At 54.2% G+C, this 27,478-nt stretch overlaps 1 protein-coding gene across 1 annotated transcript in view; it reads left to right on the forward strand.

Moving 5' to 3' along the window:
• Nucleotides 1-3,073: 3,073 nt before the first annotated feature.
• SLC16A2 (solute carrier family 16 member 2) overlaps nucleotides 3,074-27,478 on the forward strand; it is a 39,230-nt gene continuing 14,825 nt past the window's right edge. The window contains exons 1-2 of the mRNA XM_054075846.1: nucleotides 3,074-3,124; nucleotides 3,222-3,504. Coding sequence (XP_053931821.1) covers nucleotides 3,074-3,124; nucleotides 3,222-3,504 — 334 coding nt within the window. The remainder of the gene's footprint in view (nucleotides 3,125-3,221; nucleotides 3,505-27,478) is intronic.

Here is a 27,478-nt window from a genome sequence, read left to right on the forward strand (position 1 = left end):
TGATGTTTTGCCCTCAGGACGGCCCTACGTGTCCCCGCACCACTGTGCAACACCCGCTGAAACAACGCCAGGTGGCAAACCTGTTGGGAATTCGTATTCTCTGAGGCCATGACCCACTGCGATGCTTCCCAAGGTGTTTGCATCAGATATTTCCATGCAGTCACCCCTCCCCTTCTGCAAAACCAAACACACACATTTTATAGCTGCCAATTCCTTTGGCAACGGCTCCGGCACCACGTTTCGGAGAAAAGCAACAAGCTGCTGACAGCAACGCTTTGCCTGGGCAACGGGAGGCCCGTCAGCCGTGGCACGAGGTGCTGCCTGCCAGCTCTCCAGGGATGTTGGGTGCTGCTCCCAGAGAGCTTGGCTTGGCCGCAGGCATCCGCCACGTCCCTTATTGAGCTGGCAGGCTGGGGGCTTTCAAGAAAACCGTGCCACAGACACACAAGATAATTTTATCATCAAGTGCGACCGGGGAAGAGCAGCTTTATCTGGTTTTTTTTTTTTTTTTTTTTTTTTTCTGAATGTTTTGTTCAGCTTGTGGTTACAGAGCTGCAAACCCTCTGGGTGCGATGCTCCAATCTAAATAAAGAGCTGTTCGTGCCTGACACCGCCAGAGCTTTCCAGGCCACAGCTGCTTGAAGCTTCCACCAACTCACACAGCCCAGCCCTTTAATCCTCTCTTCATTCACCCTCCCCACCACGATTTCACCCCTCTGTCCCACTGGTGTCATCCAGCCCAGCCCAGAAAGCTGCAGCGACGCCTGGCACAGCCAACACCAGAAAATGCCCCATCGAGGTGCTGCGCGGCAAGCATCCAGGAAAGATGCTGCTCAGTGGATTTCATGTCCGGTTCAAGGTCCATAGTAATATTAACCCCTTGTTTCCTACTCCACAAGAGGCTTCTGCGGGTCTGGAGAGGCAAAGGCTCTGTGAGATGGTGTGTGCTACAGCAAAGGGCTCTCTCACCTCTCTCTCTCCTGTTCTTAATCCAGCTCCAGCTCTGCTGCTGCAGGGAATTAGCACTTTTGGGGTGCATCTCCCCTGCTCAGAGCTCAGGGTGCCCCAAACTCCCTTCCCTTTCCTATTGCTGGTGTTTAACAAAACGCAATCTGCAGGGCAGCAACCTCAGCCGGCCTTACGGCAAAATGGTTATTAAAACGCAGCTCTGCGGCTCCTTGTGTCGGCAGAGGGCAGTGGAAGATGCTCCCAAACCTCCCAGGCCTCCCTGGTGGTGCTGCGGAGATGGGGATCCGGGGAGGAGACTCCACCAGAGAGGAAAGGAAATAAAAATGCAGTTCCTGCAGCAGCGAGGTTGACCCAGCGTGGCATTCCCACCGGGCATCTGGCTGGGCAGGGGGAGCCGGCTCTGTCCATGGGTGCTGCTGCCAAGCGGGAGGGCGAGGGCAGGAGGCTGCATCTCCCACCGCGCCTCCCACCATCATGGCCCTCCAGCTTGGGTCCCCCCAATGCACACGCAGGGAGCCGAGGAGAACCATTGCTCATCCCTTGGATGGGAGGCAGCGGGTGGCGATGGAGTGGGCAGCGGATTGCAGCTCGGAGCAGGCGAGCGGGGCGAGGAGAGGTCGATCTGGCTCCAGCCGTGTGGCAGAGGGGATTTGCCGCAGCAGCACGCAGGCCGATGCGCTCGCAGCCCGCAGCTCGCCTGCCGTGAGAAGCGGGAGATGGTGCTGGCATTGCGGCCCTGCTGCCGCTTCCCTGCCCTGCCGCCTCGTCAGGCGCTGGTAATTAATATCCCTGGAGGTAAAGAAAGAGCAGAGTGAGGTTGGGATGTGTTATTTTCTCTGATAGGAATCTGACACTGACACAGCCATTAGGGTAAAGAAAGAATAATAACTTAGACTTGGCATATATTAGAGTGTAAATACCTTCAGCGTGTGAAAAGACAGGCTTTAATATATTGGTGGGTTTGTAATTATTTATTGAAAGAAGAGAAAAGGCGGAGCTTGTTGCAAAACAAGACGGGGAGAGAGAGAAGCTCCTTGCTGGGTTTGTGTTGCCACCCTGCTCAGCAAACCCCAGAGCCAAGGCAACACAGGGTGACCCACGGCCCCTGGGGCATCCCACAGCCAGGATTCAATTGTGGGGTAACTCATGGCTCTAGGGACCATCCCACTGCTGAGATTGAGTTGTGGGGTGACCCATGGCCCCTGGAGCATCCCACAGCCAGGATTCAATTGAGGGGTGACTCATGGCTCTAGGGAGCATCCCACTGCTGGGATTGAGTTGCGGCGTGTCCTATGGCTCTAGGGAGCATCCCACTGCTGAGATTGAGTTGTGGCATGTCCCATGGCTCTAGGGAGCATCCCACAGCCAGGATTGAGTTGTGAGGTGACCCATCCCACAGCCAGGATTGAATTATGGGGTGACCCACAGCCCCTGGAGCATCCCACAGCCAGGACTGAGTTGTGGCGTGTCCCATGGCTCTAGGGAGCATCTCACAGCTGGGATTGAGTTGTGGGGTGTCCCATGGCTCTAGGGAGCATCCCGCTGCTGGGATTAAGTCGTGGGGTGACCCATGGTCCCAGGGAGCATCCTGCTGTCAGGACTCTGGGCTAGTGTTACAAAAACACTCAAAGCTTTTTGGGGTGGTAGATGCTGGTAAGCCAAGAATCCCACTGGCAAACCCGATGTGGAATGGAACAGCCCCCCCAGCGGGGCTGTGTTTGCCGGTGGGAGTGAGCGGAGTGGCCCTCGCGGACCCCCTGGCTGCCCCCGACGGGCAGGTTCCTCCCGCGGGATGCTGAATGCTCCCGCAGCCGGGCCGGGGGTGCGGGGGCACGGGGACGCCTGTGATCCCCATGGGTGCAGGGGATGCAGGCGTTACGGGGTTGCAGGGGATGCGTGAGACACAGGGGGATGCAGGGGGGTGCGGAAGGTGTGGAGGGTGTGGGGGATGCAGGGGAGTACGGGGGATGCAGGGGGTGCAGGAGATGCGGGAGATGCAGGGGGTGCGGGGGATGCGGGGGGGTACGAGGGATGCAGGGGGTGCGGGGGATGCGGGGGGGTACGAGGGATGCAGGGGTTGCGGGGGGTGCAGGGGGCACGGGAGATGCGGGGCCGCCCGCGATCCCCGCGGGTGGGAGGGGAGCGGCGGGTGCAGGTAGGGCGCGGGGGCCGAGCGTGGCGACGGAGGAGGAGGAGGATGGAGGGGAGGCGGGCGGAGCGGCGGCGGGGGCGGGCGCGGGGCCGGGCGCGGGGGGCGGCGGGCGCGGGGCAGGCGGAGCGCGGCCGCGATGGCGCAGCGCGGCGAGAAGGGGTCGGCGGGCGAGGGCGAGGGCGAGCCGCGGGACGGCGACCGGCGGGCTCCCGCCGCAGCCTTCCAGCCCCCCGAGGGAGGCTTCGGCTGGGTGGTGGTCTTCGCCGCCGCCTGGTGCAACGGCTCCATCTTCGGCATCCACAACTCCTTCGGCATCCTCTACATGATGCTGCAGAGCGACCTGGGCGAGGGCACGGCGGACCCCGCGCTCGAGTTCAAAACAGGTACGGGCTCCGCGGGCCCTGCCCGGGCCCCAACGGGGCTGGCGGAGCGGAGCCGGGGCTGCTGCGGGGCCGGTGCCGAGTGGGATGCGGGGCTGGGGTGCGGGGCCGGTGTGGGGCTGGGGTGCAGCGCTGGGATGCGGGGCTAGGGAATGGGGCTGGGATGCGGGGCTGGGATGCGGGGCTGGGATGTGGGACCAGTGTGGGGCTGGGATGCGGTACTGGGATGTGGGGCCAGTGCAGTGCGGGGATGGTGGGTGGGATGCGGAGCTGGTGCGGGGCTGGGATGTGGGGCTGCGGAGTGGGGCCGGGCTGGGGCTGGGATGCAGGGCCGATGTGAGGCTGGTACGCGGCACTGGGATGCGGAGCCGGTCTGGGGCTGGGATATGGTGCTGGGATGTGGAGCCAGTGCTGCGCTGGGATGCTGGGCCAGTGTGGGGCTGGGATGTGGTGCTGAGATGCAGGGCCGGTCTGGGGCTGAGATGCGGCGCTGGGATGCGGCGCTGGGATGCGGCGCTGGGATGCGGAGCCAGTGTGGGGCTGGGATGCGGGGCTAGTGTAGGGCTCCTGCGGGGCTGAGATGCTGAGCTGCTGCGATGGTATTGAGAGAGCGGGGAGCGGGGCTGGGGTGCCGGGCCGGTGCGGGGCTGGGGTGCCGGGCCGGTGCGGGGCTTGTCGGGCTCTACCCCCAGGGCGCCCCGGGAGGCAGCGGGGCAGGATGGAAGCCGCTCCTCGGATGCATTGAACGGCGCATCCCCGCCCCCACCATCCTTGTAGCCGTGGCTATATTTGTCTCCGAGAGCATCGTGTGTTTCTAAGCTCCTTTGTGCTCAATTAAAAGTAATTCATCTGAAAAGCCTGCCCTTAGCCTGTCCTGCCTGGTGTGTTTTAGTAGGAGTGAATCAGCTCGGGGAGGGAGGCTTTATCTTTCACTGTTATTCTGTTACGTTTTTTCAAGCTGTGTGTCTGTCTGCCTTTATCTCCCGGGGGTGGCTGCGGGAGAGCATCTGCCTCACCGACACGCTTCTTCCAAGACGGATCCGTGCAGTGGGAAAGGCTGCGTAGGGCAGGTCTGGCGCGGTCGCACACAGGGCGGTGTGGGGTCTAGAGAGGTTTTTAATGCCCCTTAATAATAGGACTCGTGAGCTCTATCTGATTCTGTGTTTTGGTAGAACTCACCAGCCCAGCCAGGATCTATTTGGTGTTACTGTAACAAGGTGTGGTCTTAACAAAGAGAGAAGGGATGTTTCTGGCTGCAAAGATCCCACTGTTTAAGTAGACCTGGCAGAGGAACAGCATCCTGGAGAGGTGGTGGTCTGAGCAGATCTTAGGCAGACACTAGTGTGTCAAGGCCCAGCCTTGTCCCGGGTCTTGATATCTTCCTCAAGATCGTATCCGTTGCTGTGATGGACACGTATGGCCCACCTTGCTTTTATCTTGCCAGGCAGAGCCAAGCACTTGGCATTGAGGGAACCTGCTTATGGTGTTGTCCTGGAGCCGGGTGGGACATGGGCAGCAGTCAAAAATTGAAGTGGGAGTGTGCTGGGGGGCATGTCAGGACCTCAAAGTCTCATTGTGGGGACTGGTGTCGCTCATGTTCCCTCTGCTCAGCTGACGCGTGAGTGGTGATCCCAGCGCTGAGCATGCCAGGATGAAATGTATTACGAGATACGCTGCCTCTACGGATCATGAATTAGCTCTGCAATACAGTAACCGGAGGAACAATGTGATCGTGTAATTATGGGCAGTAACGGAGCGCCACAGAGAGCTGCGGACGTGTGGCTGGTTGTAATTAGGGTGATTGATGGGCTGTATGAGTGCATGTGTGTGTGATCCCCAGGAAAATCATCGTGTAGCTCTCTGTTTCCTGCTCCCTGTGATCATATCTAGAAAGCCTAGGGCAGAGCTCTAAAGGTAGAAGCGGTAACAAAAGAAATTAAATACTGCAGGTTCTGGTGGTTTAAAGGCTCCATGCCCGAGACAGAGGTTGTAGGAGTTATCATCTGCCTTTTGCTCCTGCGATCTATTTATTTACAGCTATGACCGCACAAAGGCCTCGAAAAAGAGAGGCGTGTGGGTGTGTGAGGTGAACTCAGGTTCGGTAATTCAATTGCCTGGGTGACGAATATATGCATTTTAGTCCGGGTGCTTAATGAAGAGGCTGTTAATAACCCCTGTGCTGTGCAACGCGCCAGCTGAGTGCTGCCTCTGCGTTCGGAGGCTGCGGTGCAAGGGGCTCCGGTGGCAGAAGGGAGAGGTGGCGGTGATGGAGCCCATCTGCCGCGGGGAGCGTGGTCCTTCTGGGGCTGCATCTGTGCTGTCTGGGGCTGAGGACAGCAGGGTGCAGCGTGCCTCCCCCCTCCCTCCCCTCCAGACCTTCCTCCCTTGCTCCCACTCCTCCCCGCTCAGGGTTGCATAATTTCCCCGCGGCGCTTGTTTGCGTGCAAACATAATCAGGAAAATATTGTAGCTCCTTTCCAAGTGCTAAGTGATATAGCCTTCCTGAAAAAAAAACGGCGCTGTCTGTTTGTCCTCCGACGTCAGGCTGCTCCTGCCGGCTGCAAGAGGTAGCAAGACCCCAGGGTGCCCCTTGTCCCCTGCCAGCCTGGAGTAAGTCAGGGGGATGAGAACATGCTCCAACCCTGGGATTCGGCACAGCGTGGGCGCATCGCCTAGCCTTTTGGGTCTGCTCTTAAATCTCCTCCTCTCCATTCTCAGGAAAGTGGATTTGTATCAAAGAGTCAAAATGAGGAGTAATGGTGTAAACTGGTCAGGCATCCCTTTAAAAATAGGGTTCTGTTTATGCTAAAGCAGGTACTAGGCTGCACTAAACAATAGCCGCCCCAGCACACGGCTATAATTATCAAGGTTTATTTCTTGTTTGCATTGGTCACGTTTTCTCGCGTTTGATCTTGAGAAACGCAGGATCCGCGAAGTTCAGATTTGGAGTCAGGCTTTGAAAACAAATCCTCTCCCAACAATGCATTGGATGCATAGGCTCCTTTGTTTAGAATCATAGAATCAGAGAAATATACTGTGTCTCCTATGTCAACAAGCAGCGGTGGGCTGAGGCGGGCTGGCCGCTGGGACCACCGCGTGCCCCTTCACCACGGGGAGCCAGAGCTTGGACTTTTGCAGAGCACACACTGTGCTTTCGGGTTTGTTTTCTTTTGCGGGGCGCAGGGGACTGGGGAAGATCGCTGGGACTGGAATGAAAAAACATAATATAAATGTGAACGCTCGTCCAGGACCAAAATACCGCTCTCCTCCGCTGGAAAGGGGTGGGCTGATGCTTGAAACTATTTGTTGGGAGATGAATGGTGGCGTTTCCCTCCAGTAAAACACTTGTTCCAGTGCTGAGGGATGTGCAGGGCACAGCTGGTGTGATCCTGGCCCTGCCAGGCATGGACTGCCACTGAGCCAAGGGGCAGAGGAGCCATCCTGGCGTGCTCATCTTCCCCAGTTCCAGTCTGAGTGGCAGAGCAGTCCTGTTAAGTATTAACTGAATGTTGACCCTCTTAAATCGATGTCCTTTCTGCTGCTGCCTGGATGCTATCCCAGCCCCAGGAGAGGTCAGCTGGGGTTCTACCCTCAGCTGAGGAGATCCCTCTGGCACCCAAGCCACCCAAGGGTCCCAGTGGGGTGCTCCAGTGGGCAGCCACTCTCAGTGCATCTTGTTCCTCCAAACACATCCTTGGTGCCATGATTAGAGGTCTGCAAGCACTGGTGGGACAGCTGGGAGAGGGATTTTTTTGGAAGATGTTTATATTTTTCTCCTCTCCTCTCCTCTCCTCTCCTCTCCTCTCCTCTCCTCTCCTCTCCTCTCCTCTCCTCTCCTCTCCTCTCCTCTCCTCTCCTCTCCTCTCCTCTCCTCTCCTCTCGTCAATATCTCGGGTACGGATTAACTCTCTTTGCGTAACATTTAATGTTTTGGTTCCTGGAAATGGAAGCCACATGCACTCAGAGAGATGGCCTGAGGAGCTGATCTGGTTTGGCTTCACCTGTTCTGTCTTTGTCCACGTGTCCAGCAGCATCCTCCAATCTGTGTGTGGGAACTCAGGGAGCAGCTGCCCCCTTTAATCCAGCCCCATCTGGGGAGCGGAGGCTGCTGGAGCACCACATGCCTGGAGAAGCCAGGCTGGTGTATGGCCTACAGCCCTGGGCTGATTGTATCTCATTGTGCCCATGAGGCCAAGGCATAGCTGATGTCATCTTTATACCTGAATTCTCATCTCTTCTGGTGGGAAATTTCTTGGTAAACGCTGATTCCACATCCTTAAGACAGTTGAACTTACCTGGAAAAGGCAATTTTCCTCCAACATCCTACTGGAGGGCTGGTAACAGAGTGAGTTTGTTTCTTGGAGAAAATGAGCTGTTTCAGTACCAACAGTCATGGAGGAAGATCAGGAGGAGAAGCTGTGGACAAATGTCTGAGCTGAAGAAGAGTCCCAGGGTGGTTGAGCATGGCTGGAGCACAGGAGCTGAGAGAAGGGAAACCCCAAGGAGAGCATAAATCGTAGAATCATAGAATAGTTTGGGTTGGAAAGGACCTTAAGGATCATCCAGTTCCAATCCCCCAGTGATGGGCAGGGACACGTGCCACTGGATCAGGTTGCTTAAAGTTTCATTCATGCTGGCCTTGAACACCCCCAGGGATGGGGCAGCCACACCACTGCTCTGGGCAACCTGGGCCAGGGCCTCCTCTCCCTCACAGCAAAACATTTCTTGCTTGGATCTCATCTCAATGTCCCCTCTTTCAGATGAAAACCTTTCCCCCTCATCCTATCCCTGTGATCTAATCACAAGAGCTAATTCTTGGAAATGGTCCCAACTGAATTTCAGCAATGCTCCATGCTCCAGAAAATACCGATTAGGGGTGTCTGCCTTGAAACTGCGCTTTTAGACTGCTGCAATAGCAGACCTCTGCCTCAGGTGTCAGGTCTGGGCTTTGGGAAGTGTGAAGGCACTCTTACCAACACTCTTAAATACAAATTATCAACCAGTAATACATCCGAGACCTGTGAGGGGTGTCGCTGCCCAGTGCTAGTGCCTACGAGGCTCCTGTCTCCTGGAGGGGACACTGTAATTGTCACTTTCTTACACAGATCTGCAGGATCTGGTGCTTTTATTAATTGCCAGCGAGCTGCATTCGCCCCATTTCAGAGATGGCTTGGCCAATGGCACTGTGGACCCTGCTGTTCCTGAATGCTTCCCCACATCCACCCGGGTTTCCAGCCCTCCTCCACATTTCCTAACCTTGTGGAGGGATGTGCTGTCATGAACGATGTTTGCATAGCCCGGAGAGGGATTGTATAATCAGCAAAACCAGCCCCAAACCAGCCTTTTATGACCTAGCCCTGCTAGCTGGGGAGTGGAAAAGCCTCTGCAGACCTTTCCCAGCTTTACTGGGGTTCTCCAACAGTGCTACTGTGCCAGCCCCAGGCTTTTCCCCAGCTCAGCTCCCACCGTTTTAACCCCCCTTTTGATCATAGGGGAAATGGGGGTGAATTTTGGAGGAACAGGGTTTTTGCTGCTTGAGCTAAGTGCAAGGTGCTGCCTGAGATAAAGCAGCCTGAAAAGCAAACAAACCACAGTTTTATCATTACACCTGGTTCTTGGAGCTGTTGGGAGGGATTAGAGTTATTAGGAGGCCAGAGCACTGTTTCTAAGGGAGGTTCTTGTTTTTAAAGCCTGCAGGGGCCCTCTCAGCCAGCACACTTGCCACTTTAGTGGGCTTTAATTCAATTTCAAGAGTCCTCCACCAGCCGGCCAAGGGAACGGCTCCAGTCTTGGTTGTATTTTTCAGTCCTTGAGTGGTGGCACCTCCTGTGACCTTGCTGCGGTGTATGAAGAAGTGCTGCATGGGGTTGGTTTAGAGAGGTTTTTTTTTAGTTCCTTTCAGCTACAAAAAAAAATAACAAACCCACCTCACCTTGCTGGGATTTGATTATAATTTAAAGTTTGAAGGTGCCAGGTTTTGGCTCCATTGCTGAGTCTTGTCTGGGAGGAGGAGGGATTGGAGGGCAAAGGGGGCAGATGCTGTGAGTTGCGAGGCCAGGGTGGATGTGCGGGTAGGGGGTGAGATGGGGCACAATGCAATGCCGCTGAGCTGGGAGGACAGCAGCAAAGCTTCAGTTCCATTTCCGCTTTCCAAGAATTTGGCAAGTCACCCTTTCATCCCATTAAAACCTCTCAGCAGCTGGAAGCTGACTATCAGCCAAGGCTGTTGATGTCCACCACCTTTAACACACCCAACTCACCAGGCTGGGTGAAACTCCGTAGCCAGAAGGTGCCGCTGACCTCTCTGGCAGTGCCTGTTGGGCCAGCTGTGCATAGCACGCATGGGTGTTGTCACCTGCCTCCTGTCCCCGGGGCAGCTCCTTTGTCTCCCTCCCTCTTTATGTTATATGTTCATGGACACGTCCGTCTGCGGGGCCCATGCCACTTGTGGGGCAGCACCGATGGGTGCCCTGTTGCACCACGCACCAGACGAGTGGTGGGAAAAGCTGTCTTCCCAAAAATGTGACGGTGTGATGGAAACCATCAGACCTGGTGGACATGGATCTGAGTCGGGTGGGTCCCCCATGGGGTTTATGAGGCTGTTTGAAGGAGGAGGAATGACTTGGGTTTCCAGCACTCCAAGGTGGTGAGCCCATCGGCAGGACTGAGCACTGTGGGGTCAGGTTGCTTTGGGAGGTCCCAGAGGGATGGGTGCAGCCTGGTTTTGTGACCTGGAGTACACAGGGAGAAATTCCTGCTGGGGGCATGGGTGGCAGTAAGCAAGTTCTGCTCCTGCCACACTAACAAGGAGCTGATCCTGATTGGATCAGTGGGCAGCGTCTCAACATAGGACCCGGGTAACCTTTTGCTGTTTTGTCCCAGTGACTCCTTGGGACCGCTGCCAAGGCAGCACAGCGTGTGTGCCAGCACTGGAGGACAGTGCGGCTGGGCAAAGTGATGCATGGGCTGACAGGGATCTCGGCAGCCTTTGGGTTGGTGCCCTGTCTGCTTTCTCTCACCTGCTGCCCTCCATGGCACTCCCAAAGCAGTGCCCACCTCACTGGAGACAGCTGAGGCTTCACCCCATCTCAGTAAGTGGGGTTCTGCCCACTTTTGGCTGGCATCTGGGTGCCGTAGGGAATTTTTGGAACATCACCAAATACCTCGGTCTCTCCTGCTCAATTTTTTTGGGATGAGGACCCATCAGGTGTTTCGTGCAAGCCAGGCAGGGCATGGAGGAAGATGCCAGCATTTCCTTCGCGGGACAGTGGCAATGCACCCACCTCTTGCAACCAGCATTTTGCCTTGGGAATCACTTTTTCCCAGCTTTCCTCAATCACGAGCCTGGTGTCCATGGCATAACCATACCTGCCGTGGCCATGGGGACAGAAGAACTGGGCACTCCCCGTATGCCAATATAACACAAGTGCAAAGACACTGCTGCACCCATTACAGCAGGGATTCATTGGGTTTTCCCTTTCTCTTCCTCAAAGAATTGATGATTGCAAGGGATGGAGATGCTGCCTTTTGGCATTCATCCCTGTGGTAAAAGGCCCTGTGGAGGAGTCTGTGCCAGGCTGGGCATTGCCCGGCATCCCTGCCCAGCTCTTGCACTGGGGCGGTACCCGTGCCTGCTGTGGGCACTGAGGACCTGGGTTCACGCTGGGCTCTTTTGGTTGATCCCCCCCCAAGAGAGTTGTGGTGGTTGCAAAACCCACATGACGTGTGCTGGGAATTGCTGCAACACGCTTGCAGGAGCGAGCTGTTCCAATCTCTCCCAGGCACCTTGTACAACAGGTCCTGCCGGCTGCCGCAGGCAGGCGGGACGCGGGGCTGCCCGCAGCACCCTGCCTGCACCCTGCCTGCCCGCGTCACCGGCTGCTGCAACAAAGCTCCTGCTGCTGCTTCATCTTCCATCAAGCACACCCTGCGGGGTACGGGTGCAGCCCTGGAGGGTGAGACAGCCCTGGGTTCCATTAGCACATTTTCATAGAATCATAGAATATTTTGGGTTGGAACAGAGCTTAAAGCCCATCCAGTTCCAACCCCCTGCCATGGGCAGGGACACCTCCCACTGGCTCAGGCTGCCCAAGGCCCATCCATCCTGGCCTTGAACACCTCCAGGGATGGGGCAGCCACAGCTTCCCTGGGCAACCTGGGCCAGGGCCTCACCACTCTCATCGTGAAGAAATTCCTCCTTATGGCCAGTCTAAATCTGCCCCTCTCCAGTTTATCCCTATTGCCCCTCGTCCTATTACCACAAGTCTTTATAAACAGTCCCTCCCCAGCTTTCTTGTAGCCCCTTCAGGTGATGGAAGGTCGTTATAAGGTCTCCTCGGAGCCTTCTCTTCTCCAGGATCAACAACCCCAACTGTCTCAGCCTGTCCTCATATGGAGGTGCTCCAGCCCTCAGATCATCTTTGTAGCCTCCTCTGGACGCGTTCCAACAGCTCCATCTCCTTCTTATGTTGAGGATTTCAGAACTGGACACAGGACTCCAGATGAGGTCTCACCAGAGATGAATAGAGGGGCAGAATCCCCTCCCTCGCTCTGCTGGCCACGCTTTTCTTGATGCGGCCCAGGACATGGTTGGCCTTCTGGGCTGTAAGCACACATTGACGGCTCATGTCAAGCGCCTCATCAATCAGCACCCCATGTCCTACTCTGCAGGGCTGCTCTCAATCACGTCATCCCCCATCCTGTACTGAAATCAGGGATTATCCTGACCCAGGTATAGGACCTTGCACTTGGCCTTGTTGATCCTCATGAGGTTCGCACAGACCCCAGCCTGTCCAGGTCCCTTTGAATGACATCCTTTTTGATGTCAGCCTTTTTTGTCCCCCTTTGCCCTTTTATTTGTAGATCCCTAAAAAAAAAATCCCTGATGCAAGTGCTCCCCCGTGCCCCTAGCACATCCTTCGAGAGCCGGAGCGGGGTGAAGCATGGTGGAAAGCCTTGGGGAACGGTCCCAGGCCGCAGCGCTGTGCCTATGGCGGCTTGCTTCCCTGGGAATCCTCTTGGGCATGCCTGGCAGCCACACTGTGCCACCCACTGTCCTCTTGTGTGAGGAGCAGCTCAGGGTGCTCCGAGCAACCTCCTGGGCTCACGTGGGACTAGCGAGAGGATGCCTGTGGTGTGCTGGCAGCTCAGCCCCGTCACCCTATGCACCTTTGCTTTGCACGCCCCAGGGGAGATCCGGCCTGGAAATATCCCACACCTGCAGCCCTGCATCTCGCAGGGCACAGGCAGAGGAGCATTGCACTACTCCACTGTAATATAAGCTCTCGGCACTGTATCCCAGTGCAGACACCTCACTGTGAGATGCAAACAGTATTTTGGGGTCAGAGCTGCTGGCAGCATGGCTTTGGGAGCATTTGGTCTCCAGAAGTCTGGGTTGGAGAAGATGAGCTCACCAGATCCTGTTTCTTCCCGTCTTTGGGGTTTGGATTTAGCAGCTCCGTGATAGTTTTTAGGTTGCTTTCTCTGAGGCAGAGCAGAGAGTAGGACTGCAGCTGCCCTCTGTGGGGTTGGGAAACCCCGCATGCTGCTGGAGCAGCGCAGGCACTCGCTGCATGGGCTGACTTGTTGGGGTTCGCCTCAGGCAAACATGGGGCCCTCATCGGGGAGGAGAAAAAACCTTCCCGCAGTGGAGGAACCTGCTCTGAGCACCCATCCATCACCCCATCCCCAGTGACCAGCTGGGATGGGGACCTGTGAAGCACACAGCTTCCCCTGCCTGATGCCATACCCAAGAGCCCCTTTCTTGGCCATCTTGCACTGGGCACCAAAACAAAGCTTCTGTTTCAGCCTCTTGGCCTTAATCTGTCTGCCTGCAGATCCTGTGCGTAAAAGGGAGGTGAAATCCTTCCCTCTCGGGGGGCTGTTGCGTGAGCGAGTGTGTTGGTCCTTGCCAAGGATCAGGCGTTTCGGCTGGAGGGTTTGCACAAACCCCATGTGAAGCAGCTGGATCTCACTTCTTATCGCCAGAGCCTGCCAAGGTGGAAATCAAATCTAATGACAGCTCCTTGAGTGAGGGCTGTGCCTCCTGTGCACAGCCTGAATCGGATCCGATGGAAAAGAGTCATCTGTGATTAAAGATCAGCAGTAATTACATAATGGGTACGCACCAGATGATGCCCAGACAAGCTCTCTCCTGGGATTTCCCAACTTTCATAGTGTTTAACTTTGCAATCATCTTGAAGTGCTTATAACATGGGGGGGGGGTGGTAATTATTGATATTACGGCAGCACCTGGCGCGATTGCAAAAGGCTCAGCAGCGGCACCGTGGCCACTGGGGCCAGGCTGGTGGGTGAGCCTACCTTCTGATAGCCGTGCAGTGCTGGGGCATGGCCGGGTGCTCGGGGTGAAGCTCCCATCTGCATTCTGGGCTGGGAAAGTTGGGGTTGTTCAGCCTGCAGAAGAGAAGGCTCTGGGGACACTTTAGAGTAACCTTCCAGTACCTGAAGGGGCTACAAGAAAGCTGGGGAGGGACTGTTTACAAAGGCTTGTGGTGATAGGATGAGGGGCAATGGGTATAAACTGGAGAGGGGCAGATTTAGACTGGACATAAGGAGGAATTTCTTCACCATGATAGTGGTGAGGCCCTGGCCCAGGTTGCCCAGGGAAGCTGTGGCTGCCCCATCCCTGGAGGTGTTCAAGGCCAGGTTGGATGGGCCTTGGGCAGCCTGAGCCAGTGGGAGGTGTCCCTGCCCATGGCAGGGGGTGGAACTGGATGATCTTTAAGCTTCCTTCCAACCCAAACTATTCTATGATGCTGTAGTTCTATACCCAGCGTTGCAACAGACAATTAGAAAAATAACAGAGAAAAGCTGGTTTGGGGGTCTACTGTCTCCGTGGCTTGCCAGTGGCAAAGAGGCAACATCAAGACGTTCTTGATGTTGGGTCAGCTGTTAACCCATGGATTTTAGCAAAACCCCATTTATTTCTTAAGGTTTGTGTAAGCAGTGGAAGTGGGGAGCACTAGGGGTGGGGGTTCTTGGCTGGGATTAAACTCGCCTGCAAACCAGGCACGCCAAGCTCGCGAGCCTGGGGAGAGCTTAATTAAAGTCGAAGGAGAAGCATTTCCAAGAAAATATTATCAGGTATTTAAACGGGATATTTTTGTTCTGGGCCCAGAATGTCTCCTTTCCCTCTTCAGTGTCAGCTTTAATAAAACAAAATGAGATCTCCAAGAAAAACAAATTGGAGCTCTTACAAGGCGCTGTGGAGATAAAAATCAGTAACACTGTTGCTGGTAACACCTTGGATTATTAAAACGGAAAGAATGCTAACGATGCGATTTGCATTGCCCTTTCTTGTGGCTGCCCCCGGCAGGAGCCCGCTTGCCCTGGAAGGGGGATGCAAGCCCGGCACTGCCCCAGTGCCCCTCACCATGGCCTCTGGGCTGCGGTTGGAGGGCAAGGAGCCGGTAGCGTTGCTGGCCAGGGAGATTGGGGTGTATTTGGGCAACAGTCATGTGGGTGGGATTTTGGAGGGTTTTATTTTTCTTTCCTAAGGTTGGTGAATAGTGCTGTGCCGAAAGCTGGCAGAGTCAGCAGCGGCGCTGAGGTCAAACACTGAAAGGCTTGAAGGAAATGGCAAGAATCAGGATTCAGGGGGCACCAAGTGTTAAAAAAACCCAAACAAATTAAATCAATGAACTTATTGGAAAGGATGCCATAGCCCATCAGAGCTCTTTCAGAGGCAACAATGAACATATGGATGAAAATACCAAGCTACAGTTATTACAGCCTGAGAGCTGGTGGGTGCGGCTTTGCCTGGCACTCTGAGACATCAGGCTGGAGACTTGGGGTTGTCTTGTCTAAAATGAGCGCCCTGATCCATCTGGTACAGCTGAGCATGCCGAATCCTGTACCGAAGGGCTGCTCTCAAAGTGCCCTGGCCGCTGGCAAGCTCTCTCAGCTGTGTGGCCACAGTTTGCTCCCCAGGATGCAGGGAGAGCTGGGGAGAAGCTGGTGATGTGGTTTTGCACTTCGGTCCCTCCAGCATCCATTTCTACCTTCCCGCAGGAGGAGTGCATTCAAAGCTGCCCCTTTTTTTCTCATGTGCTTCCATCCTGGCCAGAGCTGCCCATCTCTTGGTCAGAAGCTGATGGAGGCCCCAGTGCCTTCCCTGGATACCACCTGGGGTCTGTGGGGATGGTGGTTTGTGGGCACAGTGGTGATGCCGCTGGCCCAGGTTCAAGGCGAGGAAGCCCAGCAATGCCGTGGGGTTCTGTCTGTCAGTCTGTCTGCCAAGCAGGAGGATGCTTTTGGACAGGGTGACTTTAAAATGCCCAGCGTGATGCTGTCTACCCTGTGAACCCAACCCGACCCTGCCTGTCAGCGGGACAGGGATGCAGAGGCCAGTTCTTGCCTTGCCCGGCTCCATCAGATAAGGCAATTATAGCTTTATTGCTTAATTGCAGAGTGTAATGATAGCAGGGTTTTACTGAGATAGGATGAGGCCAAGGGGTGAATATTGGTGATGCTGGGGTTTTGGGGTGTTTTTTGCTTTTTTTCAAAATAAACTTGGCTGGGTCTTGGTGCTGCTGGAGGTGTGAGGTCTTCGTGGGGCTCCTCCTGCCTGTACTCCACTGCATTCCCTGCCATGGGGAAATCCAGCAACAAATAAAAGGCATGCGGACTGCCCCAATGCCAAGAAAGCTCACCTACAGTCGATGAAAAACCATCCTGGGAGGGGAAAGGGTGAGAACTAACAGGGGTGTTGTCAACTGCTTTCTGGACAGCATTTCCTTTGCACCTTGGGAATGTGCTTTCCATCCCTTGCAGGTTTTTCCTGTCCTGCTCGGCAGGTTGCGGACTGCATGCTCGCCACTGCACACGAGTGTTGGGCTGTTGCTGGATGCCCTGAGGCAGAGCCAGGCACGCCACCTAAAGCCCTTGCATGAGGCTTTTCCACTCTGGGTGTCACCTGTGAAATACTTGACTGGCGCCTCTGCACTGAGATGGGTAAAGGAAAATGTCATGTTTGGCAGCTGCTTCCCAGCCTGGTGGTGGGAGAGGGGAGCAGGGCATCAACCCTGATATTTGGAGCTCTGCTCGTCTCTGACCTGCTGGGTCCAGGTTTTCCACTGTCCCCATGCGACCCTGTGACTGTTAAGGTGGCTGTGTGCTCTAGCCATCGGCATTTGGGGCATTTCCCTGCCCTGGCTGGGATTTTCTGTCTTGAAAATCAGGATTTTTGAGACCCATATTTGTGCAGGGCAGATTTCTCACCAAGAACTGAAGTTTTGCTGTCTTTGTCCGGACATCTGCAGGGTAGAGTGATAAAAACTCAGCGTATCTGGGGATGAGGGGTGGTTCGCAGGCTTTCAGCTGAGAGAGCCTGGCCCTTGGGATTTGCATTCCGGGAGAAAGCCTTTGTTAGGGTAGATTCAAATAAAAACAAATCTGTTGCCTAAAGCTAAAAAATCATGGCAGATTTTTTTTTTAAGCGGTTAAACTCTGCCCTGTTTCAGTTCATCAACCAAAGCTTGAACCCAACAGCCTGGGAGTAGAGGTGCTTCAGGTCCTGATGTGACCTCTGTGACTGGCTATTAACCCTCACTGGCCCATCCTAAATTACAACCAGAGATAAGATTAGCCCCGATCTGGATTTGGGAGCTTATTTCCCTCTCTTGGGACAACATCTGCCCGCCTGCAGATTTCCATATCGCCCCATCTGCAGCTTCCCCTCATCACAGGTTGTGCCCCACTGGCCTCAGAAAACAGAACACGCTGCAGAAAAAGCAGAAAGCAGTTTTTTCCAGCATGGTAGTGGAGAGGTTTTCTGTGCAATGAATCATAGAATCGTTTGGTTGGAAAAGACCTTTGAGATCATCGAGTCCACCCATACGTGTCCACTACTGAAGCAGATCCCTGAGCACCTTGTCTACCCATCTTTTAAACCCCTCCAGGGATGGTGACTCCACCACTGCCCTGGGCAGCCTCTGCCAGTGCCTGAGAACCCTTTCAGTGAATAAATTGTTCCTAATATCCAGTCTGAACCTCCCCTGACACAACTTGAGGCCATTGCCTCTCGTCCTCTTGCTTGGAAGAGGAGCCCAGCACCCATCTCAGTCAAACTTCCTTTCCAGTAGCTGCAGAGAGCAATGAGGTCTCTCCTCAGCCTCCTCTACTCCAGGCTGAACACCCACAGGTCCTTCAGCTGCCCCTATAAGCCCTGGACTGCAGCCCTTCCTCAGCTCCGTTCCCTTCTCCAGACGCGCTCCAGCGTTTCAATGTCTTTCTTGGCGTGAGGGGCCCAAAACTGAACCCAGGATTTGAGTTTCAGCCCCACCAGCGCAGAGTCCAGGGGGATGATCCCTTGTCCAGGGGGATGATCCCTTCCCTGCTCCTGCTGGCCACACCATGGCTGATCCAAGCCAGGGTGCTGTCGGCTTTCTTGGCCACCTGGGCCAAAGCTGGCTCAAGTTAAGCCACTGTCAACCAGCACCCCCAGGTCCTTCTCCAACAGGCAATGGAGGCAGTTCCTTAGATTTTTATCATGGGAGGAAGAGGGAAGGAGGGGAAAAAAGCTCCAGAAACTGTTGGGAAGATGATGCCTGGCAGAACAGCATGAAAAGCAATGTCTTAAGGGTTTTAATGTTTACTCTGCCGCTGAAGCAGGAATTAACTCTTCCAAAATATCAGGCTTTGCTAGGTGATACTGGCCCCCCTGGCCACACCCTGGTACTTTTTGCAGCAGGTAGCCCTGTCTTTTATTGCCCAGCTATGCCAAAACAAAGCTCAGACTTCATTGAAGCATTTGGATAGGGGAAGATGACAAAGAGCTGAAAGAGCAGGATGCTGGGGCCGGTATGCAAGCGGCAGGTTGTTGGCTGGTTTTCTCATTAGTCAGGGCTGGTGACGAGTCAATCTCCTTTTCCATTTTCTTATGAATTAATCAGTTTTGGCTCAGCTTGATGGTCAGACTGGTTAAGCGAGAAGCAGCCAGTATTAGTTTCATTAGCAGTCGAGACAGGAGTGAGCCTCTCCCCAGCTCTGCGAACACCTCGTGATCCCCAGCAGGCCTGCAGCCGCTGTCTCGATGCCTGTCAGCACCGGCAGCAGTGCAGGAGTCCCCCAGCTTTGGCTGGTGGAAGATCTGGCTTATCCATCACCCCATTCCGTTACACCTCCCTTTTCCTCCCAGCTCCTCGACACACTGAAGGTTCGTGGCTGGATTAAACCAAGTAGCAGGTGCAAACAGGGATCTGCATCCCGTGCTCTCTGCTGTCCTAGCGCATCTATCCTCCGTCAGAGCCACAGCGTAGATTTTATTTGAGGGGGACGATTTTAACTCAGGTTGCCTGTGTTTGCTGCTCAGCTGTGTTTGCTGCTCTGGCCTGAAGCAGCCCCAGTTCAGAGTTCCTCCTTGCACAGAAGAAAAGACTTGACACTGACATTTTGCTGCAGCCTCAGCTGTAGCAGTTGGGATTTTGCTCACCTGGAGCCCTGCTTCCAGCTCTGGACTCCTCAGCACAGGAAGGACATGGAGCTGTGGGAGGAGGTCATGGAGATGATCCGAGGGCTGGAGCACCTCCTGTACAAGGACAGGCTGGGAGAGTTGGGATTGTTCAGCCTGGAGAAGAGAAGGCTCTGGGAAGACCTTAGAGCAGCTTCCAGTACTGAAAACGGCATCAGGAAAGCTGGAGATGGGCTCTGGATCAGGGACTGCAGGGAAAGGATGAGGGGGAACGTTTTTCAGCTGAAAGATGGGAAATTGAGATGAGATTTTAGGAAGAAATGTTTTGCTGTGAGGGTGGGGAGGCCCTGCCCCAGGTTGCCCAGAGCAGTGGTGGCTGCCGCATCCCTGGAGGTGTTCAAGGCCAGATTGGATGGGGCTCAGAGCCCCTGATCCAGTGGGAGGTGTCCCTGCCATGGCAGGGGCTTGGAACTGGATGGGCCTTAAGGTCTCTTCCAACCCAAACCGTTCTATGATTCAGTGATTTGGGAGCCCTTCCTGCTTGGGGCAGGGACCTTGGGAAGGTGTACATGGGGCTGCCTCCGCTCGGCCCTGTGGCTGCAGACCCCACGGTACAGATTTACCCTGCTCTCACTGTCTTTAGTTCATTGCTGGTGCATAGCACAGACACTTGGCCCCGCAGCGGCATTCGGCACTTGGAATAGGCTTGGGAAGGGAGATCCTCATGTTGGGGTCATTGCAGAGGCTGAGCCCTCCCTGGGAAATCTGATCATCTTTCAATGAAGAGGCTGTGCCCAGCGCAGTCGTGGAGCGGCTGGTGTCCTCCACCAGATCTCCATGGTCAAGTGCTGGGGTGAGTGGCAGGTTTAGATCCACCCCATGCTTGGGGCTTTGCATTCCAGAGCTGCCCACGGCCTCCTGCCTCCCTCCTTACCCCCGAATCCCAGGAGGGTTCAGCTCTGCACTGCTGAAGCTGCTAGGCCCCTGCTCTACTCTGTGCCTCTTGGCATGGATGGGCTTCTTGGGAGAAACCGGAGCTCCGGCACTTCAGAACTTACTCAGGGACTGTGGCATCGGTTACCTACAGCGATCCCACCCCTGGAACCTGTGGAAATCGGGTAATTTTGATTCCTGCCCCTAGCCCAAAATGTGCTGTTTCCATGGAGGGGAAGAGGAGATTCCCTGGCCGTGGAGGCAGGATGCACAGCTTCGAAACGTGAATCGCAGGGGGACCAAAACTTAACCAGTAACTGAGAGAAACCTTCATTAACCTGACCTGTTATTTATTCTGATATCAAAGCCCTTGATGCAGCAAAAAGCAAAGGCATTTCTCCGGGGAAGTGCATTAATGTTTCACCGGGCTTCGAAGCCCTTTGCTGCCGAGGCACTTTAGCCTGTACGGGCTGTCCCCAGTTCCCCTCGGTGCTGTTAAACATTGTGCAGCACCTGGAAAGCCACGGTGTAGCTCTGCCTGCAGCCGTCGTGTGGGCTACAGCCCGCGGGAGGGTTGCTTTTTTAATATATATGTATATGGGTCTGTATACATTGATGCACACAGGCATACGTATGCACAGAGATGTATCTGTGTGTGTATGAATCGTGGATCCCCATCCAAGATGCATGGGCAGGAGCTGGAGGGCTGAGGGATGGGTTCATGAGATGCTAATGGGAAATGCAGGGCTGGATACCATCCTGAGCAGGATGTGTCTTGGCTGTGCCTTTTCTCCACCCGCCTGGAGCATCAAAGGGCAGGGCTGGTCCTTCCCCGCACTGCGGGGCGGCTGCCGAAGCCACCCGGCGTCTGGAAAACTTTCAAATGAGAGCAGGTCAGCCAAAAGTGACAGCGCATTGGCAAAGGGGTGTAACCTGTTTCTTGTCAGGGAAAAAAAAGAAAATCAAATATTGCTGTTCTTCAGCTTCCTTTAGCTATCGGATTTACTTAATTACAGCAGTCTGTTTTTCTGAGGTACCCAGGTGTTTTCAAATGTATACTTTAATATACAGAAACTCCAAGAGATTAAAATCACCTGGATATTCTACCTGTCTTCTGTCCTCCGGGTGCTTGGTTTAATGATGATTCGCGAGTCTTGTGTTGTTTATGGATTCTTTTCCCCACAGTAGGCTTTAGAAGCACTATCCAGAGGCATTAGTGTCTCTGTGCTGGAGATCCAGGGAAAACCCTCCAGCACCAGAGGAGGAAATAATTTCCCAATGGCCATCAGGGAAAGAGCTCGAATCTTCAACCATGGAGCGGTTTTGCTGCATGGATGTGGCTGGGGCAGCCCAGGATGCTGTGTGCTCACTTGAGGGCTCTGCTCAACCTGCTTACAAACAGCTTTTCTTCATTTATTTTGATGGCTGAAGATATTCACCCAATGAAGAAGACTCCCCACTGCGGTTGATTGTCACCTTATGCTGTTCCTCATGCCACAGCTGGGTTTGGGTTGGGAATGAGCACCGGGAAAAGCCCCAGTTGCCACTGGCATAATGGGAGAGCCCAGGTAGAAGAGGCCAGTGCAGGGAGGTGTTATCTCCTTTGTGAACAAAGCTTGAGGGAAAAACAACTTAAAAAGCGACAGGGGCCTCCCTTTGGAAAGCACCCACAGCAGCTGCTGTTGCCACCACCTAGATTTTCCCTTTCATATTTCTAGCCCCGTGTATAGGCTGGAATTGGGCGGACTTTGTCTTCAGGGAAACTGGGGCCTTGTTGGGTGTAAGCAAATAAGTAACATAACTGAAATATTTTGATAATATTTGGGCGGGTGGCTCTGCTTGGGTGCTGTGGGGGAGGCATCGCTTCCACCCAGCCCTCTCGGGTTCAGAGCCCTTGCCTCCAGGGGGATCAGGATGAGATTGCTGCAGCATTTTTCCCCCTTGGAGTTTGGGGGAGTATAGGGGGACTGGTGGGGTCCTCGAGGAGAGGAGGATGCTGTGATGCGGTACCGAAACAGGGTAGAGCCAGCAGCACCAGCAGTGCATGTGGATGCCACTGGGAGGAATGTGGGGGATGTTGTCTCCCAACCTCACTCGTGCCCAGCCTTGGTCAATGGGCACTTGGGAGATTTAGGCTCCAGGGAGAACTTAAAGCAGCCCTCTGGTACTGAAAGGGGCTCCAGGAAAGCTGGGGAGGGGCTCTTGATCAAGGAATGCAGGGAGAGTTTGAGCGGGAACAGTTTTCAGCTGAAAGAGGGGAGATTGAGATGAGATATGAGGAAGAAATGTTTTGCTGTGAGGGTGGTGAGGCGCTGGCACAGGCTGCCCAGAGAAGCTGTGGCCGCCCCATCCCTGGAGGTTCCCAAGGCCAGGCTGGAGGGGGCTTTGAGCAGCCTGATCCAGTGGGAGGTGTCCATCCAGTGGAACTGAATGATCATCAATGTCCCTTCCAACCCAAACCATTCTATGATTTGACTCTTCCCACACCATCCCCGTCCCCACTGTGCTGGAGGAAGGCTGCTGCTCCCCACCCTGCTCCTCGCAGCACAAGCGCCCAGCCAGGGTACAGCTGCGCTCCCTCGCGCTCTCCAAAGCACCAAACAGGGTTCAAAAGACAGCACGTGGTGCAGGCCATGGCCGGGGTGCCCCAACACATGGGTGGGGGTGAAGCAGCCATTGGAAGGGGCAGGAGCCATCCCTATCTGCAAGGTTTCCATGGGGTGAGTGCTTTGGAAAGGTGCCTTTCCAGACTGTCGGGATGTGATGTGACAAGAGCCAAGCACCGCATTGTGCTGGAGTGAAGGGACAACAGACAATTAATTATTAGTCAGTCCCAGGAGGAATGTGGAAAGGTGTCTCTGCTGAGCACTATGCACTGGGAAAGGATATGGAGCCAGGTGGGAGATGGGGAGGAGAGGATGAGGGAATGATGTGCAGTGCTGGAGCCCAGGCTGGGGTTGTTCCTGCTAGAGGAAGGTGCATCACTGCCTTCAGCTCCTTAAAAAGTTGCTAAAAGGGTAATAAGCTCTTCTCTCTGTCCACTGAGGGTCAGGTTGCAAAGTGATGCTTTGAAATTTTGCAGGAGCGAAAGCATTGGTTGGGAGAAATTCTTGGAGTGAAAGAAGAGCCAGTCCTTCCTCTGGGGAAGGCCGTTGATATCCATCACTGGAGGGTCTGGAGAAAAGGCCTGGCAGAAGGCTGCCAAGGCTGAAGGAGACTGTAAATGTCCTGCAATAGCACCTAACAGTCTGAAAAATGGAGGTTTATGTGTCTAGGCCAGGTGGAGGACCTGTGGCCAGGGCTCCTGGGCTTGGTCTCAAGCACGCTGCGACTCTCCCCTTAACAGTCAGGGATAGCAAAGGGCTGGAAGGATTTTTATTTCTGAGTGCCCCTTAATTAATTGTAAGGGAATGCTGTCAAGTACCCAAATGGGAGCAAAAACAGGTCTTCATGAGTCTTGTGACCAGCCCAACATTTCGCCTTCATCTATTCTTCCCAGCCTCTTTGTTTTCCCTTTGAAAAAAGAAAGATGTTTTTCTCTTTCCTTCCTTTTAACTGCTATTTATTTGCTGGTAAGTGGAAGGAATTTAGTTGGGATCAGCTCGGCTCTTGCCAGCAACTGGAGTTGAAAAGTTTCTGTGGGGAAGATGTAAGAGCAGAGCAGGGGGTTGTTTTCCACCCGCTGGTCCTCGCTCTGTGGGTCCCTGCGTCACAGCCAGCCAGGCGGAGTGGGTTTAATTCTCCTTTATTTGCCTGGGATGGTGACAAGTGCCCATGGGAGTTGCAGTGGGAGGAGTGCTGACCTGGGCTGGAGGGTTGCTTCTCACCGTTAATGGGAAACAGAAGATGGCTTGGGAGAAATTTGGCAAAGAGGGAGACTTTTCTGTCTCTTCCAGCTTGGAAAAAAAAAAAAGCATCCTTTCTCAGCCCAGCCTCCCTGCAGAAGGCAGAGGGTTCCCAAACACAGCCCAGATGGGATTTGCCAGCGGGGGCAGGAGAAGAGACAGAAAGTGCCCGGTGATTTCGCAAGGGATGAAGCAGTTTTGGGCCACCAGCAGTGTTTTGGGAAGAGTACTCAACCTGTCTCTTGTCAGGGATCATGAGATCTCCTGGCTTCTCCCCAGAGCATCAAGGAGTCGGGATGCTCCAGGTGCTTTCAACCCACATTAACACTGGGAATTTTTAGGGTCCTGCAGCTGTGTCTCATGTATAATATTGCCTTGTAGGTGAAGATGTGATGCCAGCTGCAGCAGTGGGTTTTCGCTGAGCATAAGCACCCGCAGGAATGCTCACGGATGCTGTGCCTGGCCAAGAGATGAACTACTGACCTTGGCTTCAAGGGTCTCTTTGGCATTGCCCCCTCAGCCTGGCCTGCAAGCTACAGTGCTGCTTTGTCATTTGCTCTGCTGCTCACTGGCTGCGAGCCATGACCTCTGTGTCCCTGCATATCACAAAGCCAGCTGAGCTGCTCCGAGCTGGGGAAATGACACAACGGCCACGTGCGTGAGGTGCCTCCAGAGTTGCCCTCCTGTTCTTTGGGGGTTTCAGGTGTCCCCCCAAAAGTGGCAGTGCTCATCTGGGTTCCAGACTGGGAAACAGTGGCCAGAGCTGGCGCAGTCCTGGTGCCAGTGCCAAGCTGTGGCAGGCTGGCCCTCACGCTGCTCGTATCCTCGTAGGCACCCAGCTCCTCACATCTTCCCTGCCCTGTTTGCAAATGTGACAGTTTTGCCTTGGATGGATGACCACATCTTACAGAGCGATCTCTTGCTGCTGGTGGACTCCAAAGGGCGATAAAGGGATGGGGAAAATTCCTGAAGTTCTTCCACCCCCATCGCCCCAGCTGCACTGTTTTCCCAGTTGTCTGTGTGCTGCAGGAACCGGTTACCAGTATGAGTCTCCCAGTTACAAGGAGCAGCCATGGTGGGGACTTGGAGGAGTTTGCGTGATGGTTTGGGGCTGGGGGAAGAGGAAGGGTGTCACCACTAACCTGCCGGGAACGGGAGGATGGCTGTGACAGGGTAGGAGTGCTGAGCTGGTCCCAAGCGAGGGCTTCACATGCTTGTACAAGTGACTGGAGGAGGTTAATCATAGTCAAAGCCCAGTGAAGTTTGGTCAAGTCACAGCTTTTCCAAACGCTTAAAATTTCAGATGTTCAGCAGCCAACATCCAGGCCACAACTGATCCACACTGTCTCACCAGAGTTAATCATTGCCGTCGACTCCAGAACCTGCTGAGCTTCAGCAATGGGAACCATTTCTCCAAAAACACAGCACATGGGGCCTGGAGGAAACCCCAACCTGGCAAGGTGCATTGGGCTGGGGAGAGCTAGGACCTGTAACCCTGACCCTATCCCAGATCTTTACCCTGGCCCTAGCAGTGACTGTGACCAGAATCCTAACCCTGAACCAGACCTTAACTCAAACCCTGACCGTGATCCAGACCTTAACTGTAACCTGAACTCTGACCTTGACCCTGACCCAAACCCTGACTCTAACCCTGACCCAACACCTGACCCTGATCCATACCCTAACCCTAACCTGGACTGTCACCCTGATGTAAACCCTGACCCTAACACAAACCCTAACGCTGAGCTTGACCCAGCCCCTTGACGTGCAGGACAGGCAAATAAACACAAGGGCTCCTGTCCTTCAGGCAGGGGTGCTGCATTGAGAGGGTACACAAAGATGTCCAAGGTCTGGAGCACCTCCTGTATGAGGACAGGCTGAGAGAGTTGGGGTTGTTCAGCCTGGAGAAGAGAACGCTCCGAGGAGACCGTAGGGCAATTTCCAGTACTGAAAGGGGCTCCAGAAAAGCTCGGGAGGGACTCTTGATCAAGGAGTGCAGGGATAGGACAAGGGGGAAGGGTTTTCAGCTGGAAGAGGGGAGATTGAGATGGAATCTTAGGAAGAAATGTTTTGCTGTGAGGGTGGGAAGGGCCTGGTACATTTTTCCTAGAGCAGTGGTGGCTGCCCCATCCCTGGAGGTGTTCAAGGCCAGGTTAGATGGGCCTTGGAGCTCCTGATCCAGTAGGAAGTGTTCCTGCCCATGGCAGGGGGTGGAACTGGATGGGCTTTGGGCCTTCCAACCCAAACCATTTCTGTGATTCTGTGATTCTATGACATGTGAGGGGCATCACAGCTAGGGAGAAAAAATATATTTAAAAGAAAGAAGGAAAAAAATCAGGAGGAAGCGTCTTGGGTTTGGCAGGGTGTGTTGGGGTGAGCGCCAGGAGCTGCGAGGCAGCCGAACCCCAGGCTGGTGCCATGCTCGCTGCTGGTGTTCCTGACACTGGAAGGAGGTTTTTTTATATATATATAAAAAACTACTTTCTTCTCCCTGTGGGTGTGTTTTGAGAAAGGGCTTGGGAACAATGAGGATTAACAAGCAGATAGAGAATTAAATGCAGGGTTTGAGTCTTCAAATGTGTGCACATTTCAGAGCGCGTGCTTGTGCCAAGACAAACTCCATCAGGAATAAACATCGTTTTACATGAAAGGCTAATTACAGATTGGTGCTCTGTGGGTGGGAGGAGGGAATTTTCACCAATTAAAATGAACTTTTCTGTTTTTCATAAAATTACTGGAGCCAGGATCTGGTGAGGTGTTTGTCTGTGTAGTTGATGGAGGAGATGCTCACCTCTGTGACTTGAGAGGTTTTTTTCCCTCCAATACTAAAGAAGCTGTGCCAGTTCATTCAGGCAGAAGCTTTGTGACAGGCAGGGGCTGTGTGAGGGCACTGTTTTTTCCCAAAAGCAGTTGAATCCCAAGACTTACCCTCCAGACGTGCAGCCCTGGTCGTTCACTCAGGGAGATGGGACATGGTCCAATCCAGCATCACTTGGAGTCACCCAGCATCCAGAAAGATTGGAGGAATAAGATCCCCAGCCTCCTTGAGGGTGTAGGTCATGGAAAGATGTCTGGATGGGACGTGGTGGATGGGAGCTCATGTTGAGATGAAGTTGTTGAGATGGTAGCTCCTACTTGTTGGGTAACTTTAGTGTGTGTTAGGTGAATCATCTCTCAAAATTGTAAGCCAGAAGGCGACACAGAGAAGAAAAACCTCCTCGGCCTGCTGAGGGAAGTGCTGGGGAGAAAAATCCAGACTGGGCACATGGTGGGTTCCAGCTGCACAGCACATGCTGCCTTGTTGCTTTTGGATGGATTTCACAAGAATTTGCATTTTTGGACCGACTCTGGAGCCCCTAAGGCTGAGCGGGAGTTGAGCTGTGGATGGGGAGGACGTGACGCATCTCAGACATGAGTTCAAATGCCATTTTGCTCTAACCAGGGTTGAATTTTATGATTTTGGAATGAAATGATGCAAAACATGGCTGGGGCTGTGTTTCTCCAAGCCATTCAGTGCGTGAACCTCAGGCAAACACTCCACATCTGCTGCTGGCCAAGAGGAACCACAGATTTGTCTCCATTTCTACTAAATGTGGCCGCAGGGTGGCTAATATTGGGACTTTTCTCTCACATAAGGTGATATCTGTCACTTAGTGGTTACAGGTGGTGGCTTGGGTATAACCTCTTAAAAGTCCCCTGTGTCCTTGAGAGCAAGGGAAGGCAGAGAAGCCCAGTCAGGAGAGATGTTGTGAGTTTTTTAAAGCAAAGT

This window comes from Cuculus canorus, chromosome 10, assembly GCF_017976375.1.
Source record: "Cuculus canorus isolate bCucCan1 chromosome 10, bCucCan1.pri, whole genome shotgun sequence".
Taxonomy (NCBI): domain Eukaryota; kingdom Metazoa; phylum Chordata; class Aves; order Cuculiformes; family Cuculidae; genus Cuculus; species Cuculus canorus.